The following is a 21,075-nucleotide window of genomic DNA, read 5'->3' as shown; positions in this document are numbered from 1 at the left end:
GTTTGCTAACACCTGAGAATGTGTAATATTATACGCTGAATAAATAAGAGTTCTCTCCAATGTAATGCTCGGTGTTTGTATAAAAATTATTGTTTTTAAATTACTCATTAACGTTCAAATAATACATAATTGGAGCTATTTTTTTAAGCACAGATGGGAGAAATTTTACTTTTTATTTTGAAAGTTTTATTCAAAGACTCATCCTATGTGATGTAGGAAACATATCTTTAAACCATTGTCATAATTACCCTTTTCTGTGACACACATATTTACTATTTACACAAGCTTGTGATGTCATTATAAATTTTTGCTAAAAGCCATATGACTGTTTATTTCTGCTCAGCTTTAGCGATAAGTGGGTTCAAATAATTAAATAAACAAATCTCATTAGTCAATTTTTATTATCGTTTAGAACTAATTTTTACATTTTCTAATTTACATTGTTTTTTTATTTAGTTAATCAACATTTTCATAGAGTTTGGAACCTTATCTTGGAGTTAACACAGTTAAGACTGAAATTTCAATTCCATTCAAGTTTTAGAATCTGGCAGTAATTTGTTTATTTACTTTATCTTTCTGTACGGTATCGGAAGTTTTGATTTCTGATTATTTTTCTATTTATGGCAGCATTTTTACACAGTAATTAAATTAAATGATATTCGTATCTTTAAAAATATCAATCAAATATTTTATCATGACTTTTAAAGAAAATATTTTTAAGATTATTGTCTCATTTTATTTAGTTGAGTTGATGATTTCATGTTTTTATATTTTATATTCTTCCTCTCTCAAAATTATTCTTACTTACTTACTTACTTACTTATCCTCTACGTGCCTTGGGCACTTAAGGCCTCCAGCATATCCCTCCAACGCCTCCTGTCTTTAGCAATAGATCTTGCTTCCTCCCAGCCAGATATTCCACATTCTTTTAATTCGCCCAAAAACATGCGCTGGATGGTAAGTCTGGGTCTTCCTCTTGTTCTCTTACCATCAGGGGCCCATGTAAGCGCAACAGATGAAATTTTTTCTTTGGGCATTCTAAGGATATGTCCGAGCCAGCTCCATCTTCGTTTTTTAATTTCATCTTCGATTGTTTTTATTTTAGCTTTCTTTAATAGATTTTGATTTGATACTTTGTAAGGCCAGAAAATTTTAAAAATAAATCTTAAACATTTGTTTTGAAAGGTTTCTAATTTTTGTATTTCGATCTTAGTCTGTTTCCAGGTTTCTGCGCCATATAATAGTACTGCTCTAACAATAGCTTTGTAAACAACTATTTTTGTCTTTATTTCAATATTTGACTCTCTCCAAAATTTATGTAATCCCTTAAAACATGTTCTTGCTTTGATTATTCTCTGTCTAATATCTTCGCTACTTCCACCTTTTTTATCTACAATAGAACCTAAATAGCTAAATGATTCTATGTCATCTATTTCGTGATTTTCGATTTTAATTTTGTCATTTTTCTTTTGATTTATTCTCATTACTTTAGTTTTCTTCTTGTTCATGAATAAACCGTGTCTTGTTCATGAATAATTCTTACTTAAAGTAAAAAATTTTACTTGAAAATGGAGAAATCATGTATCATGCATTATTTTTTTGCATTGGATTATAAGTTCTTTAAATGTTGAAGATCCAAGCGACATTTTTTTTAAAAAAATTGAGATTTCCAGGAAGAATTTCTAATTTTAGTCTTCCTTAACTTCATAGCATTCATTTATTTTGCCAAATCTTTTTATACAAATTTTAGTGGATAATGGTGACTCTCTTTTTTTAAGGGGGTGATATTTCTGATCAGTACCTTACCAATGCATCAAAGTGTTTTTGTGTGTGCAAAAACTGATGTAAGTAAGAAGAAAGGAGTGGATGCTCTGCTCGTAGCCTTGTTATTTTGAACCCAACCCAGAAGACAAGGGAACACCTGGATCAAGTATTGGGACAAACTAGCCTTCTGAAGTACTTTTTGATGAAACTAACTTGCATTACATGGAGAGGAAAACCACAAGAACTTCCTCTGGTTAGCCCGATGGCAAGGGATTCCAACCCATGATTATTATACCCCTCAGAATATTTTATGCCAGCACTATGATCAGTGCGATCCAGGAGCAGAATCTGTATCAATAAGTCACCTCTGGGATTCGAATCTGAATCACCTCCGTTGGGAGCCAAAAACTTAACTCCCTGGGCCACTGTGGCTTATTAAATGTTACATTGAGGAAAAGCATTTTGCCTTTTTGTTGCGCTTATAAATTGTCAATATATGAAATATTTTAATTCAAAACTTATAAATTTTCTTAAGCATAATTGCATTTTTTATATTACAAAATTTTTAATAAAAGTATTCATTGCAACAAATTTAAATAACTGCTATTGTAACTCATAACTAATACTCAACTCATAATCTAACAAAAGGAAAATCGAAATTATTTATTGTACCTGTCTGAAGACTTGTATGGCCTGTATTTACCTGAAATCGGACTCAATTTAAGCATAAATCCCTTACAAAAGTTTAATTGAAATTTTTGCATTAATTCTTTTAATATACCCTTAAAAACCAACCTTTTTATTATTAATAAAAAGGGAATCATTTTGTATTTCCCGATATTTTTCAAAATCGGCCTACATCTGAATATATACATCCCTTTCAGTAAAATATAAAAAATTATTTTTCTAATTAACTTTTCACCGTTTTTTTCCATTAACCTCTTTCTTCATATTATTTTATATACTTGACGAAGACAGTCAGGCAAGTTGGGCACACTGGCACAGGATGTATCCAGGGCAAATCAAATTTTATTTAACCATTATTGTCAGACAAGAGAATAAAATTATCAGGCGTGTCTGAATAAAATTTAGGAAAAATCTTGCAAACAAGTCCAATGAACTCTTAAATCACAAACAAAGCGGGAAACATTAGTAATTACAATTTGTCCATTAAATAGGTCAAGGAAGTAATATGGTTCCCAAACTTAATAAAGAGAAAAACTTGTTAATTCTTGTATATTTGAATCCAAAAATAGAATAAGAAGACTGGATGTGAATAATTAACTGTGAGAAAGCGCCCTAATATCCCTGAGATTTTATTAGCCCCAATTCTTAATTTATATATATATAATATACTAATATATTTCAGTTTTTCTTTCTAATTAAAGGCACATTAGTATGTTCTCAAAACAAGTTGAATGCATTTCAATTTATGTATAAAAAAGTTTTGACTTTTGATGCTTGGAAGTTTTTGTTTAAATGAAAATAATTTACAGTATTGGAAAATATGAATGCATATTTTTAAAGTATTTGCTTTTGGAGTATTGTAAAATCTATTGAGATCTAGTACAATTAATTTTGAAAAACAAAAAAACACCTTGGAAATATACTTTTTTCAAGTGTATGCCCCAGAAGAAACCCAGTCTGCACCCACCTTGGTTTCAACTGAAATGAATAGGCACTGATATAGAAATATTCCCCAAATTATGCCTTCACAATTATATTCAGTATGTTGAGGTTAAGAGAAGCAAAAGAAAAAACATTTAAACTATAATGAATATAACTATTTTACATAATTATAATGTATATAACGAATATAACTAATTTACTTATATTTACTCAAATGTCTCGGAAACTCTTATTCTATTCAGTTCTTCAATTGCATTACAATTCATTGATCACTTGGACGTTTCATTTTAATGAATTTTACATAATTACTTTATGTTTTTGGTGTCTTTTTGAATTCTAGAAATGAAATTGGCTCTTATTCAATTTGCTGTCTCTACAAGTAAAGAACAAAACTTGAACAGAATACAAAAATTCATTAAAGAAGCTGCACAGAATGGAGCTAATTTAGTATGCTTACCTGTAAGATGATATTTCTCATTTTAATTGAAAAAATAAATTTTCAGATATTAAAATTGTTAAAAAAAACTAAATGGTTACAAAAATTCATTTAAGAAGCCCCACAAAATAGAGCTAATTTAAGATGCTTACCTGTAAGATAATACTTCTCATTTTAATTGAAATAAATAAATTTTTAAACCTTAAAATGGCTCATTTTGTATTATTAAAATTCTACTGTGAATAAAATCATTATAATTTATTTTGGTTTGGCTTTCTTTTTAAATATTGCTTTACAGTGTTACATAATTTTGATAAGGATTTTAAAAATATGATTAAAAAATTTATTATTATAATTTTAAATTTATTTTATGGAAGTACAAACTCATAAGAGCTATTTGTGAACATAGTAAATTAATTCTTTTTTAAATGGTAATTTTTATATCAGTTAATATTTTCTGACAAAAAAAGTTAGGGAGGCCAGCATTTTTTTAGAAGAAAAATAAGCATTGTATTGATGTGGTCAGGTGTGAATGATTAAATAGGTTTCAACAATTTACTAATTTTTTGATTAATAATAGAATATTCAGTGAATGTAATTCTTTGTATTTATTGATGATTTTATTTCTTTAGATCAGGCCAGGGGTGCAGAAAATTCTCAAGGCCTAATGTTTCTCCAAAAAATTTTTTACTTTTTTAAATATCCCTTTTAGGGCTTTTTTTTAGGAACAATAACTTTTTTCAAAAAAATTTTGTATATAGTTAAATTTTTTTATTTTAATTTTTGTTTCAATAAAACAAATTATATACACTTGATTTAACACAATTCTTGAATAAACTAGCATATGAGTTTAAAATTATATAAAGTCTAATTATATTGAAATAGTAATATTTTATAAAACTAAATTTAAGGTCCCACTCATAAACTTAAGGAATTTAAACTAATAAATAAGCAAATTGACACATTAATTTGTTTGTGTTATATTTAACATAAATGACATTAACATTTTTTTTCCTACTCAGAAATTTTATAGGAAGTTAAAAAATTAAATATGTTAAAATAAATTTTAAAAATGTGTATTTTAAAGTTGAAATGATGACTTTTAGTTCCATATTTCTTATGTCTTATTTGTCAAAATATTACATTTTTAATTGGCCAACAAGATTTAACAGAAGTAAGAAAGTTTCTTAAATACCATGCATCAAAAATCTCTCCAGGGCTGCCTGAATTTCTCCCGAACCTCGTTTGCGCGATTTGATGTATTCTGCACCCCTGGACCAGGGATGAGTCATCATCAGTGAATAACATAAACATATTATTAATATTTAGCCCAAAAAATTAATACAATACATGGTTAATTTTCATAGGAATGCTTCAACTCACCATATGGAGTTAACTACTTTAAACAGTATGCAGAAAATATTCCTGGAGAAACTAGCAAATTACTTTCTGACACTGCCAAAGAAAATAAAGTTTATTTGATTGGAGGTAAATTTTATCAATTTATTTCCTTGTATTGTCTACTGCTACTGTTAATCTTCTACTGGTCTACTGTCAATTTTTGAAATGTAGGCGGTCATGGTATGGATCGATGGCATTTTTATGTAAAGTATAAAATATTAAATACTTTTCTTTATCATTATATAGAATTCCTAGGGATAACAAACAGTTTTTAGTCAAAGTGTGAATTTATAAAAATTTAGTTTTTATGGAAATTTCAGCAGCCTCTCAATTATCCAGTTCATGGCTATCTGGTTTCTGTACTATCCAGCCTGGTAAAACATTACGAATACAGGAACCGGTCATTTGTAAAACTTGTCCTGGTAGGTGGCAAATACAAAAATGAGGAATACTAAAACTGTGGTCTATACATTTTGATTCTTCATAGTCATGAATTTTCACATTTGAGTAGTTTATTAATAAGCTTTGAATATTTTCGCATTAATCATTTATCTTGAAATGTGTAACATATGTTGATGAATTATGTAGGAAAGTGGATGGGTAGAATTTCGTTCTATCTAGCTGTTTTGTTAAGCAGCATATTTTTTGCCTCATTAAACTGGATATTTAAAAGTCAACTGTATTAATTTGCCTCATCATTATATGGAGTACCTGTAGCTTTTTCATTAGTTACTACATAGAATGCATAGGCAATGTGTTAAACATTATTAATTTCACACTTTGATTGATTTTATTCATTATATGAAATGACTAAACATTCTAAAGAATGCCTAATTTTTTACATTGATGGTAACATATTCAATTACAAATTTATATATCTTTTAACGTGTAAGTGTGCACCCAGCAGGTTGTTAAAGAGACAGCTAACTTTATTTCTGACTATATGTATCTTAGAATAATAAATAATTGGTAGTTTTAATCAAAAAAATAACACACTTTTCTTGGTAAAATTTTAAAAGAGGAATTTATTAATGTTGTCTCCAATTTAAATAAAATGAAATAGTTTAAACTGTCTTTCTTTTTGTAATATTATATTTTCATTTTAAAAAAGAAATGGATAGTATAAACAGATAAAGCAATTTAAACCTCTTGCCATTAACAAGACGTTGAAAATTTCAGCCTTTTTTTTAAAAAGAAATCGAACTCAAAAATAAGAAATTTTTGTGTAAATTACTGCTGCAAACACAGACTATATCAGTTAGTTGTCACTACCTGCTGGAAAAACTTGAGCTTTTTGTTGAGAGGCAGAAGAATTTTTTTTTGTTGTTGTTGAAAAATCTGGAAACTAGTTTTGTAAATGTATTTGAAAAATATTTTAAAATGACCTATTTTAATTTTTAGGAACATTTCCCGAAAAGCAGGATTCAAAGTTATATAACACCTGTTTAGTTTACAATCCTGAGGGAGAACTCATAGCCAAGCATCAAAAGGTATAGATATAATATAAAATTAATAAATGTTCAATATATAAATATTGTTACATTTACTAGACTCGAATCTTAAGCACTTTATTTACCAATTTATGCTTAAGCTAGACTGATTCATTTCTAATGCAATTTTGTTCCTTTCCAATTATGGATCCTTTTTACAAATTGCATTAGATAAACTTATTTTAATTAATAAGAATCATAAAATTATTATCATTAATGAAAATTAACAGTTTTTTTTTTCATTCAAAATTAGTTTTTATAATTTGGTGCTACAGAATTTGGATTGCTAATATAGGATTTATTAAGCTTTTCCTTTATTTTTTTCAACTTGTTGAGTCTTTTTCAGACTAATTGGGGGATCAGGAGATCTTTTCTTAAACTTCTTCTAACATCAAAACAGGATCAGTTCTCATTATCTCCAAGCCTCTTATTATTTGTGTAAAACTAAAGTAATAATAATAGTGTGTTTTGTTTTTTGTTAGAGAAAAAATTTGACCATTATTTTTTTCAATGTATTAAAACTCAAGTTTTCTGTTGACATAGAAAAGTATTTATTTATGTAGGATAAAAATAATCTTGCTTTGTTAAATATTGTTATTTCATCTTTTTTTTATTAATTTTTAATCCTCCTAGTAACAATAAATAATTGTGTATATCTACTTTGGTGCTCAATATATTTTTTTAAATTATGTAATTATGCTGTTTCAAATGAATTAAATATTAGATTTATCTTAAAAATTAGTTGTGAAACTTTTGAACAGTTGCTAATTTCCAATTTTTGTTTTAATGCACCATAAATTTTTTAAAAATTATTTCGTTAAACAAATTTAACGAAACTTAGAAAATGTATCACTCAAAATATTTTAAACATTAATTAAGAAATTAGTAATAACTAATACAATAATTTTGTTGGAAACCTTACTTTTTAGATTAGGTAATTTTATTCTTATCATTTTTACTGTATGAATAATTTTGAATTAACTTATTGAATTTAATGAATTGCATTGAATTATTTTTCATGGTATTTTTGTAATTTAAAAATTCAAAATTTTGGATTTTTTCATGAGTTTATTTCACTTAGGTTCATCTTTTTGATATTGATATTCCTGGAAAGATAACATTTAAAGAATCAACTGCTTTATCTGCTGGTAATTCTTTTACAATGTTTAAAATGGGTAAGTTATATAATTATCTCTCAAATGCTATAGTCTAAGTTAGTAATCATTAACCAACACAACATATCGAACAAATATATTTATTTTTAAGGTAAGATTGAGCAAAAAGAGCATTTGTTCATTTCCCACATATCTAGAACTCTAAAGCATTAGTATGTTATTGGTAATACAGTAGAACCTTTATTTAAAGGCACTCGTTGGACTGAGCAGAAACTTCCTAAAAAAACAGGATGTTAATATATCAAAGACATGAAAACTAAAATTTAAATGCTTACAAATTTAATTACTCTTTGTTAAATTCTAAAACCAAAAAATCCATCATTTTTGTTTGTTTACTCTTTTTATCTTGAAGTACTCGATGAATTTTCCAACAATTCCAAGGCAGCAATTTCTCTCTCTTTTTTTTCTTGTATTGGATGAAAATTGTTTGTATCTGCAGTGCTGCTTAAATTGAAAGTTATGAGAAAATAAACATTTAAAGTTGCATTTTGAAAAAAATGCATTTTTATTTAATAAATAATTTAAAAAATTAAAACCATTGAAAAAAATTTCAATATTCCTTTAAGAAAGAGATACTTCTAAAAATTTAAAGAGTTGGGAATAATCCTAACAAAGTAAATATTTTTAATAGTAATCAGAATTGAACCAATAAACACAGTTAATTTAAGAGTGTGTAATTATTATTTAAACAGTGAATTAATATTTTTGCAATTGGAATCTGAATAAAAAGGCTGTGCTTTTAAGGGATTAGCAGCGTTTTTAGAAGGGCGGACCGCCCTTCTTAAAACGCCGACAATCCCTTAACAGCAACGGAAAAGGAAAATTCTGCTGTTATTAACATTAGTTAAAATAAAACTAGTTTCATACAACAACTTAATATTATGTCAAACAATTTACTAAAATTTCTATAAATATATTTTAAATTTTCTGTATGAAACTATTAGGAAATTTGTATAAGATATATCACAGGTAAAAAAAAACTTTTGTAAAGTTTGTGAAAGAAGTTTGAACTTAAGTTCTAATTTTCAAAAACTTGTGCACAGTTTATGAGTGTGTTAATTTATGTCATATTTTTTAGGCAACTGGAATGTTGGAATAGGAATATGCTATGACATTAGATTCCCAATTATGGCTAATATATATGCAGAGAAAGGTAATCTCATATTTATAAAATAAAATAAGATTAGCTTTTGTTTTTAGATGTATGTATAATTTCATTGTCTCTGAAAATTATTTGAATCAAGCCAATAAATTTAATTCATTTAAAGCATGTATGTAATTATTTTTTCATAATTTTTATTCCCAATTTCAAGAAAAAATGAAAAATTTTCACAAAACAATGCAAACAAACATCAATGATTTTTCAACCAAAACAAGGCATACCATTACACGGTAGCTGTCTCTTTTTCACTGAGTAGGCGTCTTTGCACAAAACAATGCAAACATTAAAAACAATAAAACATAAATATCTTTTCAACCAAACCCAGGCATACCATTTAATGGTAGATGTCCCTGATCTCTTCTTTTCCATTGAGCAGGCAATTTGAGTTTACAAAAAACATTTACGTTTTAATAAAAACCTCTTTAAAAAAGAAAAAAATACAAGACTATTTAGATTTTTTATTAAAAAAAACAGGTTTTGTAAGAGTGGTTTTATTGAAAGACAGAATTCTTTTGGCTTTCCGGAAATTTTTTAAAGTTAAACTTAAATGTTATGGCTAAATTGATTGTTTTTGTTATAATATTGCAACGAAGCTTTTCTTTCAACATAAAATTTAAACATTTGGTCACTGTTTATCACTCATATATTAAAGATACAATACATAGTTATTTAACCTTCTGTATGTTGGACTCTCTATGCTGTTTTTAGTAAAATGTGATATGTGGCAAGGAAATTACTTGCTTAATGTTTGATAGGTTAATGTTTCTTGGTTTTAACATTATAAACTAAAGTACTTAATCTTGATAGTAGAATTATTTCACTTCATTTGCCAATGACTGATCTTACTATTTTAGTACACAATTTCTTAAAACTGAAAAATATAAATCTAAAAATTAAATTGAGTAAAACTAAAAGATGAGGATATTTATGTATAGACACTGCTAACTTATAACTGTATACGAAAAGGGGGGAAAAAAGTGATAATAAATTAGAATGTTAAATAAACTGTTAATGATTAAATATTCTGGTTTATTAAATATTTTCCGAATTTATTAATTAATTATTCTAATTGTAAAAAACTAACCGTATTCGAGTGTTTTACAGTTAGAATGTTAATTAAATATTTTTTTCAGTTAGATCTTTTTTTCCATCATTTATTTATTTTTTCAGAATTGAGTTAGATATCTTTTGAAATGCAAATCATTCTGAATTATGTTATTTTGCTATATCAACTTTTTCTAGATTAATTTATGCAACATTTGTTCAGTTTGACTACAAGCATGAATAACATAGAAAGCGATATTAATGAGTACAAGTAAAAATAGCCGGGAACTGTTAAAATGTTATAAACATGCATTAAAACAGTTTGTGCTCTTTATTTGTAACACTTAACTCTATAGTGCGACCCTCCTCATTATAACAACCAATGCATGAAATCCCATTTGTTATTCCGCTCTTTAGCGGATTTCCGCTTTTTTCGCTGTTGTTTCTCAAATTTCAGCCTTTTTATCAAAAACTTCGATTCTCTAAAAGTTTCGGTTATTTTTTTTAAATAGATATTCCGCTTTTTCTGGAAATTCAGTAGTTCAAATAAAATAATTTTATCTATTTTCGAATTTCAAAGATAAACAGAAAATTCAATCTACGTAGCTGCCAATCCTTCCACATTTTTGCTTATTTCAGCTATTTTCTCCGCTTATACACGCAGAAAATAAGATTTTTCGTATTGTCATTTGTTTAAATAATTTTTAAAAGATGTACGTTTCCTTTTGATTTATGAATGTATGTGTTGCTAAATATGTACTTCTGGATATTTCATTTCATTATTTAAAAAATACAATAATTATTTATTTATAACATGAATTTGGCTTGGTTAGTGGCCTCCAAAACTCAAATTACCCTTTTATTTAGATACCGTCACCCTGCCCTTCTTTTTTCTTAGGAATCTCTTTGCATGTAATAGTACTCTGATTTTAATCCACAAATAGAAAAAATATGTAATAAACTAGAATTGATATATTCAAAAAATATATCTCTAAAATTATCAATTATCTGAATTTACATTTTACCAGTAAACTATACATTTGATATATTGTATTTTATCTGTTGAACTGGTGTAACATTTCAGGGTGCCAACTTTTGGTGTATCCTGCTGCTTTTAATATGACAACTGGGCCTGCCCATTGGGAACTGCTATCAAGAGCAAGAGCTGTAGATAATCAACTTTATGTTGCGACAATATCTCCAGCCAGAGATACTAATGCAGGTTATACTGCTTGGGGTCATAGTACTTTAATTAACCCTTGGTGAGTTATCTATGGTACACTTTAGTTATTTAATTTATTTAGAGTTCTATTTATTTTATTATGCAGTTTTTAAAATTAATTTATGCTTTATATCCTATTGTTCTATAATTTATTTTATGTATAGTTTTTAAAATTAATTTAGTTTAAAATTAATTTTTAAAATTAGTATTTTTTTTCAATGTTTATGCTGTTGTTGTTAATTTACGTCGCACTAGAGCTGCACAATGGGCTATTGGCGACGGTCTGGGAAACATCCCAGAAGATGATCCGAAGACATGCCATCACAATTTTGATCCTCTGCGGAGGGGATGGCACCCACGCTTCGGTAGCCCGACGACCTGCGCCCGAAGTCGAGCACTTTACGGTAGCACAGTTTAACGAGGACCAATACCGTACACCCTCGGTCCCTACGCAGACTGATCCAAGTGCCCACCCGCACACTGACCGTAGCCAGTGATGCTTGACTTCGGTGAGCTGCTGGGAACCGTGTCTTAACGATCAGTCCACTACGGGACAATGTTTATGCATTAAATTTGATTATTACTAGAAAGAAATTGTTTGGAAAAGGTTAAAAAATATTACAATTTAAAGGACGTTGTACCGTGGAAGAAAAATTCTTTGACTAAATTATGACATAGACTGATGTATTTTAAATGTTTTCTTCCAATTTGGTAATTATAGCTAGAAGAAGGGTATTTATTCAAAAAACTTAATCACCAGTGTTTTTCAACAAAAAATTTTGCCATGTTATTTGATGCCTGAATACTCTTTTACTCCTCCGTGCGCTTTCCTCCTTTTTTCAAAAGGGAAATGGTGTTTTGAGAGAAAGATTTGTATTTCTTCCGGACAAGTAAATAAAGCATTGTTTCCATTGTATTTTTGGATGCTGAGTTGAATGGAACAAATATTGAGGCGATCAGACTAATAGTTTAGGAGTTATAAATAAGTGTTTCATGTACAAAAGTGTAAATTTATATGTGTACTTTTTACACGTCTGATATTGCGATTTCAGCAAATGAGACATTGTTTTTCCTGTGTATTTTTTCATGCTAAATCAAATGAGACTACACAGGAGAGTCAATAGAAAAAACACTAGAAACATAGAAGAAAAGCGTTCTTATGCATAAAAAGTACTACTTTTGAATTGTACACTTTTTACTTTGTTATCTAACGGGCTATTTGAACATGTAATGTACATTTTCTCATGATTTTTTTCACTGAATTGAATCAGATTAAAATGTGAGTTGATAGGATTAATAGTTTTTAAGGATTTTCTTCATAAGTGCAATTCAACTAGTCATGCAGATGAAAATTTTTATTCTTTGACCTAAAATTAAACAGTCTTATTTAAATTTATTTTTCAATTTCAATAAATAAAGCTATTCTAAGTGAAAGATTCAATTTTATGGACATTTTGAATTGCCATTGTTTGAAGATGACCATTTCTTTTTTTAATTGACATATGCCCATTTAAAATCTAAGCATATTATTCAGAAATAGGAAAATTATAAATGAATTTCAATTAGCATCTTCAATGGAGAGACCATAGTATATTTTGTAAATACTATTTTACCTAATCTTAATTTTTTTATAGGGGAAATGTAATTGCAACCACTAATGAGAAGGAAATTATACTCTATAGTGATATAGGCAAGTATTGAATTTCATTATTGAATTTATATAATCTTATCTTATTATAAATTTATATTTTCTTTTATTACAGATTTAGATTATGTGAATGAAGTTCGTGAACAAATTCCTATAAGACAACAGCAAAGGAAAGATTTGTACAGCATTAAATATTCTGAAAATATACTTATGTAAATGAAAGCATATTTGTACTAACTTAATCCTCAAAGTATATTATGTGATCTGAAATAGATTTTTAATATATTACATAAATATTTTTTCATTAACTATTTGAAGATCTTTAAATTTATTAAGCACATATGATACATAACAAATTACATACGCAAGTATATATGGTGTTAAGTATTATGAATCCTATTCAGAGTTTGAAGCCTATCCAGTATCAAATGAAAGGGTACCAACTTGTAAGGAAAATAAGGACTACATTGGCATCCTCATATCATTGATCCCAAATTGTGGAACTTTAATACCAACAAATAACAGTTGTAGGAGTTCTGAAGGAGAATATATGTTTCCATTGAAAAATCAATTTATACACACTTAACCGAATAAAACGATTTTACTTGTCAAGTTGATCTCAATTATCTAGAACAGAATTTATTCTAAATAAAATATGAGAGAAAAATCCTTGTAACCTGTTTATCTTGAATGTTAACCACTAATAAATTGGTCAAGCACTGATATTCTAAAACTTTCCCATGGTAACCAGGAAAAGAAAAAATTTCAGTAAATTTTCTATGCCATTTTGAATAAATTGGAGAAATAGTGTAAAACGTTAATTTAACCTTAAACCCCTGAATGAGTTGACAACCAGGAGAAACTAGAAAGGGCTTATTTATTCTTTAATCAATTCTATTCATTCTTACCTTCTTCAGATGTCCTTTTTGAGAGAAATATTTGAACATCCTTTTTTCCGTTCATTGAAACTAAATATCAGTTGAAAAGCATTTCTTTTAATTCCATGATTAGCATTTTAGTAAAAAAAATATATACTGTGAAGGTCAAAATGGGAAGAAAGAAAAAAAATTTCAGCTAAATTTTCAATATTTTGAATTTCACTATAAATTAGGGAAAAAGTGTAAAAAGCTAATTTAACCATAAACCCCTGGATGAGTTGACCTCCTAGGGTAACTAGAAAGGACTTTTCTTAGCAAGCTATTATTTTGAAATGAGCTATTGATCTAGAAGGATTTTAGAGACAGATTCTGATAAATTTTTACTTAAAATGACCACAAAAAAAAAGTTAATTTTTCAATTGCCAAAATCAACCTCAAGACACATGAGATAATAGACAAGACGGTTACGAGGAAGCCAGCTATACTAAAAACATTGATAAGAATCCTTTTAATTTTCTTAAAAGCATAAAACTGTGACAAAAATTTAGCATGCTATGCCTAATAAACATTCTGATATTTTTGAAAAGATAATAAATCACTATATGTTTGCAAATGTCACTGATGTAAATTCACCAAACAATGAAAAATAATATTTGCAACAAATATGTTTGCAAGTATAACAGAATAAATTTTAAAACAAAATATATTTTTATTTATTTAAGTTTTATAATTGCAAACGTTTTGATACTTCAAGAAATTATTTACAATAAACACCTCACGTGAATAAGAGTTAGTTTAATACTAAGAGTAAGTAAGAAAGCAAAATTTATTCTGGTAATCTATTTAATTTCTAAAAATATGCATTGGGGTGTTTCCAAAATAAATTTTAATTTCATATTAAAAGCGGTTACAATTGTTAATACTATTTTCATAGGTGGTTCTGTAGAAATGAATATATAAAAGTAACATTTGAAAAATGATTTTAAAAAAAAGGACTCATCCCCCTCTACAAGTTGACCATTGAAGCAATGCATTACAAGTGGTGAACTTATACAGGCTTCACCGCAATTAGAAGTAGATACAATGGGGACTTTTAGAATAAATATAATTGTTTTGATTTTATTCAGAGTTATGAGAGTCCCAGGCTTCCAATATATTTACGCAATTTGAGTAAAATAAATAGTTGTAATAAGTTTTCCATTCACCAGATGGTTGTTCTTATTTATTTATCCATAACACAAAAATAAGACTTGCTCAACAAAACAAATTTTTTATAAAATGATTTATATTTTTTTTCAACTTGTTTAAGTGATTTTAGAATGCTAGACATGGTTAATTGCAAAATTTAAAGCTGATATAATAGTAAAGCTCTTTATTTCAAAAAGGTCAGATGTTCACTTCTCAAATTTTCTGTAATTGTCAATTGAAAATATGCTAAAGGCTAAATTTATTTTTTATGTTGTAATTGTGTTGACAACAATGAACTGGCAAGAGAAAAAAGTTTGAGATAAGCGTTTTCTGTGCAAACTTTATCCACGAGTAAGAAACACATTCTAGAAAAAAAAAATTAGTTTAGAGATATCAATGGGCAATTTTATTCATTTTTTTCAATGTGAATGTAAATCAACGTGTACAAAAAATTCAATAAAATGTCTCCAAATAAGTTTTATGTTGAGTTATATGAAGATAAAAAGTTTTTTTTTTTTTTTAACTAAAAAATAAAAACTACTTTCAAAAAATTTCTGTAGCAATTTTTATTAAATTAATTTTCTTCGTTTTAACATGTTTTTTTTCTTCTGTTTACTTGGAAGTTAATCTTTGATGTGTAAATAAAAAATAGTATTAAAAGAACTGTCATTTGTAAGAAAATATTTATATTCTGTTTGCAACTGTTGTTTATACTTCTTTATAATAAGTCTAAAAACCTAAATAATAAAAACATTTCATTTATCTGCTGAAGCACATTTAGTATGAGAAAAATACACAGCCAAGGGTCGGTCCAGACATTTTGTGAAAGGTCCGGTTTTTGTAAAATTGTGAAAAAATTATTCGGAATTTGTGAATATAAAATAAGCGTTAAGTCACATGCTTTTAACCAGAGTCCTGCTTTTATGAATTTGTGCAAATAGGGTCCGGTTATTGCAAAAAAACTTTTTCAAAGAGTTCTTAAATTGTAAATAGATACAAGACTATGCTCAGCACTGTAAAATTATAATAAAAAAAATTTCATTTTCCAAAATAAACAGCAATTGCTGCTTTCAAATTAGAGATGCAACATACAAATATTTGGTATTTAGCTTATACTGCCGAATATTCATTTCGCATGAATAAAGGAAGAAGCGTCTGCCGAAGAAAAAACTTAATTCGTTTACATCTTTCTTGTTTTCGTCCCTGGGAAGGGTTTATTTGATCAACAAAACAATAATGAAGATAAATAAATTTGTGAAGTGTCCGATTAAAAGATAAACTATTTTGTGAAGGGTCCATTTTTATGAAAAAGATATTTTGTGAAGGGTACGTTAACGGACCCAAATTTCTTCTAAACAGACCCCCAGACAGCTATCATATTTTTCTAGTTAACAGTGAAATTAATTCATTACGATTTTATTTACTTTTAATAAATATAAATGCTTCTCTATTTCTAAATTTACATTTATTTAACTATTATATTAATTTAGTTTTCTGCATTGATTTCTAAATTAACATACTTTTCTCTAAGTGGACACCTCTCTTTAGCAAGCATATTTCGCTGTCCACTAGACAATGGTTCTTCTGAATTAAAATTCTCCATAAAAGTAAAATATGTACTACCAAAACCAGTCGTTTCAGCCCGATTGGTAAAAACTGATGGAATACATGAAAATGAGTCTTACCTGGTACTAGATACCCAATAAAATTGGCCGAATATGTGTACCATTTCTTGAGATTGAGAAATGGGTCTGGGTACCTGGTATCTTTATATTTGACACCAATGATATTTAATAATAAAAAAATGTTTTTTAAAAATAGATCCATCATAGTTTTAGTAGTCTTTTTTTTCTTTGCAAATGACTTTCAAAAGATAATTTCATTAATGAAAACAGGTAATTTCAGCTTAGAGAATTGATTTTTATTTGCATATTCATCTCGAATATTGTTTCTGATAGCCATTTAGTTGTGAACTGAGATTTATAAATTAATGTATCTAGCCATGTCTTATTCTTACAGATAAAATATACAACACAACACTTTCACATTAAAGTTGAAGTTCTTTTTTTTTTTTTTTAAATAATTAGAACACCAATTTATTTTGTAAAAATGAGACTTAAGTACCTCAAACTCATAATAATTCATTTCCCTGAATTTTGGGTGTTTTTATTAGATTTCAAAATTTTTTCCAGTTTAGCCAGCCATGACATCTTACATCCGGAAATCAGGATTGTTTTCTAAGCGTCAAAAACTATTCCCCCCACTAAGCTCTTCAATTTGATGAAATTCGGTTAAAATATTGAGAACATCAAATACTAGGAAAAAAATTTTACTAAAAATTGTTTTGGAAATAATTTATTACATAAAATAAATTGAACTGAAAAATTAAGAGTTTACAATAGGACAATTCATAAAAATACAAAGAATAATGATTACAGAATATATACATAAGTAATGATTCTTTTATGAAATGGCACCTAAAAATAATTTTTAAATGAAATCTTTGCTATGAATGGCACAGTTAAAAATAAACTAAATTTTAATAAAGTCATTCTCAGCTGCCTAAATTTCCAGCAAATAGAAGTAATTAAAGAATTATGTTTTAAAGAAAGTCTATTTGTTTAGTAAGATTTCTAAAGACTGTAATGGCAGTGCATATAACCATAATGAACAACTTTGGGCTTTCATGCTAATACACTAAGAGAGAGAATTATGTGCAACAGCCATTTTCTTAAAATTTAACAGGATAACTAAACAATTTAACATCGCCTAGTAGTGCTGTACAAACAAATTAACTGTTTCAATACATGAACAATATTCTTTAGTAATCTAGATTGATATAGCCAATAAAAATATAATAATTAGTCGATACAATATCTATACAATTGTAAATAATTAAACTTTCACATATACATAAAAATAATAAATAAATCTTTATACATGCCTTAAGTAATTTCATTTATTTGATTTTTTTTTCATAAGCTAATGAAATATAGGCTCATAAGATTCCAAATTGAAATGATAAAATGCTACATTTAAAATGGCACAATAGTATTAATATGAAAATACATTACACTTTTTAGGTAGATTAAAATTCATGAGGAATGGATATACATCAATGTTTTTATAATTTTAAAATATATCTGAGTATCTAATTTACAATTCCATCTGAAAGACTGGTCAGTTGAATTCAACATGAACAATTTGAAATAATACAAACAAATCAGTAAATGTACAAGATAACTTTTTCCATTCGTGTAATGATATTTTTGTTAAAATTTACAATAACAAAAAAATAAGGTGAAATAAATATTAAAAGCTCAGAGATTCAGTAGAATAGTATTCTTCCTACATTAAAATTTCCCAATGTACAAATTTACAGGGGCATAATGCTATTAACAATGATTTATGATTTAAATACAACAGTAAATGAAATTGTGCTTTTTCAGCAAAACTAATTTAAAAGTAGACTAAGTAACAAGTGGAAAAGGTAAAATTCCAACTCTAACATCCAAACTCCTATACAAGGAAAAAAAATACAAAAAGGCTAGCCTCTGTATCGTAAGGAAACCTCAAAAGAAGCCAAAATTTATTACCAACATCCAGAGCAATGTAAATCAAGCAATATAGGAAAGCAAGCGATTATCACCAACGGGAGGATATAGAATTGGCATTGGTGTTCTAAAAATAGAACACTTTCAAGCATGCTACATTTAAATTTACTCTATGCTATCACAATGTTTTGTTAAAACATTCAAAGAGAAAAGGGGGGAACTGTTAAGATCTTTAAAAATCTTTGGTTTAATTTCAAAGACACACAAGCTACGAGATAAGATAAAAACGATCGGCACCTCCATTAAAAATTCTCTTTGATAATATGAACCCACAAGAGCAAATGAATGCTTGATTGGGCATTTCAAACAGTAGGCATCATGCCTAGTATCCCTATTATTTTTTTTTTACTACTTCCCGAAAAGACTTCAACAATAGCTTTCCTCCTCAACAGCAGTGTGCTCTCACTACAATGTGCAATGGTTAACCAAGCCCATCAAGGCTGCAGCCATACAAATGGCACTAAATTTATTTATTTTTCAACATTTTCAATCAAGCTTCAACTTGGAATCTGTTTCATCGAGCTGGATAGTTGCTCAGACTGGTGGTGACAGATGTAGGCCAGGATCGAGTGACAGAAGTGACAACAACTGCTAACTGTTGTGAGCTGGAGGGGAAAAAACACATTTTGGTCTGTTAACTTTTATTATATTTGGTATGCTAACATAAAAATTACAATTGCAAATGATTCAGGAAAATATTTGTTTCATTACATTAACAGAGCTAACGATAGTAGAAATAATTGTCTTATTTATGACCTATTTTCATTTGAATGAAAGATGGGAAGTAAAAGTCGTAGTCAAAATACATTTCAAAACTAGGCAGGATATAATTATATTAAAAAAACTATTAACAACTCCTACCTTAACTGCTGTTGCTGGTACTGAGCTAGAAGCTGATTCAATTGCATCTGATCCAAATGAGTAGTGATGTTACTAGCGTCTAATACAGGGGGAGGAGAAGACGGTGGATCATCACTAGGTGAAGGTTGGGCAGGAATAGGGGTGGTAGATGGAGAGGGATTAACTAGGGTTGTGGGAGACAGTCTCGTAGCGGTCAAGAATTCAGTTCCGTTTGAACGATATTCAGCGATGCTGTGGGTCAACTCGGACATGGCTTGAGTCAAGAGATCAGCTGTGGGTATACCATCAGGATGTGAAGAGACCTATAAACATTTCATAGTTTTATAATTTTATTATAGTTAATAAATGGCATATTTATTAAGAGAATATTGAAACCATATGATAAAAGAGGTTGTTAAAAAAATTTCAGGATTTTAAAGTTTTAATAAATTATTCCATTACTTTACATCATCATTTATCAATTTACCAAAAATTATAAACATCTTTTTTCAGATCATACGAAAATAATTTTGCAGTTATGAATACTATTTTTTAAGGAAAATATTTTTAAGGTGAAATTGTAAATAGAGCAAAAAAAATTTGCTACATAACTTTCTCAGTTCTCCTTTACGATTTTTATATTCTGCTACTAGATTGAATTGTTTTTAATTACTTTCAAGTGATGGGACACAAAACCAAGGCTTTATTTCTAACAAAATGAGCACAACTTTATTATATTATACAGCCAACTTAGAAAAATTGTAAGGAATACAAAGTGCATAATTTTTTTTTCTAAATGAAAATCAGGCATATTGAGAGTTTTAAGCATTTTTTCCTCCTCGACATATGATAGATTATTAAAAACACAAATTAATGATAAAAATGGTAAAACCAAAAAAAAAAATAAAAACAAGGGTGACAAGAAATTTAGAAAACTTGAAATGTAAGACGAAAATAAATTTTTGGTAATCTATATTTACATATGTTAAAATTAAATCTGAGAAAGATAGTCATAGAAAACCTTCATATAATGACTGAAAATTGCCATACAATAATTTAACTTGCAATTTCAAAGCAATATTTAAGTCAATTTTACTTTCTATTTCAAAATTGAAAACAATTCTTTGGCTCCTATGGTGTTAATTACAACATTGCCCAGGATGCATCAAAGAATGATTCAGGCTAGTTCAAAACAATTTCAGTATTTGGCTAAATAATATTCAGCTGCCGATCAGTAATTTCATTATTAATTGTGTTAATAAAATTAAATAATATTTTACAGATTTATCAAAATTTTTGCTTTTAATTCCTTTAGCATTAACTTTATTATTAACCTTGGAAAAATTATTTGGTATTTGGCATAGTTGAAAAAAATACTAAATAACAATAAGTTGCAAGCTATAGTGCATAATTATCTAATGGCACAAGATTGAACCTTACATAAACAAAAGAAAAAATTGTCCCAAGTGACATAACTTCATTTGCATATAATAAAATTGCAAAAATTTTTGCCATCGTTAAAATTTCTGCATTTATAATTTAAATTCCTTTGATATGAAGTACTTTATAAATAGAAAAATAAAA

At 27.7% G+C, this 21,075-nt stretch overlaps 2 protein-coding genes across 8 annotated transcripts in view; one reads left to right on the top strand and one right to left on the bottom strand.

Annotated features, from left to right (window-relative positions):
- The first annotated feature begins 523 nt into the window (after window positions 1–523).
- LOC107453166 (omega-amidase NIT2) lies at window positions 524–13,282 on the top strand. Its single transcript, XM_087150074.1, has 9 exons — window positions 524–639; window positions 3,734–3,852; window positions 5,197–5,317; window positions 6,632–6,720; window positions 7,802–7,895; window positions 8,974–9,048; window positions 11,186–11,363; window positions 12,958–13,013; window positions 13,087–13,282. The coding sequence occupies exons 1-9, from the start codon at window positions 621–623 to the stop codon at window positions 13,185–13,187; spliced, it is 852 nt and encodes a 283-aa protein (XP_087006200.1). The 5' UTR covers window positions 524–620; the 3' UTR covers window positions 13,188–13,282.
- Window positions 13,283–17,376: 4,094 nt separating this feature from the next.
- Window positions 17,377–21,075, bottom strand: part of LOC107453163 (uncharacterized) — a 41,326-nt gene continuing 37,627 nt past the window's right edge. For all 7 annotated transcript variants that reach the window (XM_071180550.2, XM_071180549.2, XM_071180551.2 and 4 more), the window contains exons 23-24: window positions 19,513–19,814; window positions 17,377–19,256 (exon numbers count right to left, since the gene is read on the bottom strand). In XM_071180550.2, coding sequence (XP_071036651.2) covers window positions 19,166–19,256; window positions 19,513–19,814 — 393 coding nt within the window. In that variant the 3' untranslated portion in view covers window positions 17,377–19,165. The remainder of the gene's footprint in view (window positions 19,257–19,512; window positions 19,815–21,075) is intronic.

The sequence above is a fragment of the Parasteatoda tepidariorum genome, chromosome 8 (assembly GCF_982258835.1).
Source record: "Parasteatoda tepidariorum strain Cologne lab strain chromosome 8, Ptep-v5.0, whole genome shotgun sequence".
NCBI classification, from domain to species: Eukaryota; Metazoa; Arthropoda; class Arachnida; order Araneae; family Theridiidae; genus Parasteatoda; species Parasteatoda tepidariorum.
Note: the sequence above shows the minus strand (reverse complement) of the source record. Positions and strands in the feature narration are given on the sequence as shown.

Bases quoted from the DNA above. Each gene is read 5' to 3' on its own strand.
- LOC107453166 (XM_087150074.1), top strand. The intron at 9,049-11,185 runs GTAATCTCATAT...GTAACATTTCAG, and splicing joins TAATATATATGCAGAGAAAG to GGTGCCAACTTTTGGTGTAT. The intron at 11,364-12,957 runs GTGAGTTATCTA...ATTTTTTTATAG, and splicing joins AGTACTTTAATTAACCCTTG to GGGAAATGTAATTGCAACCA.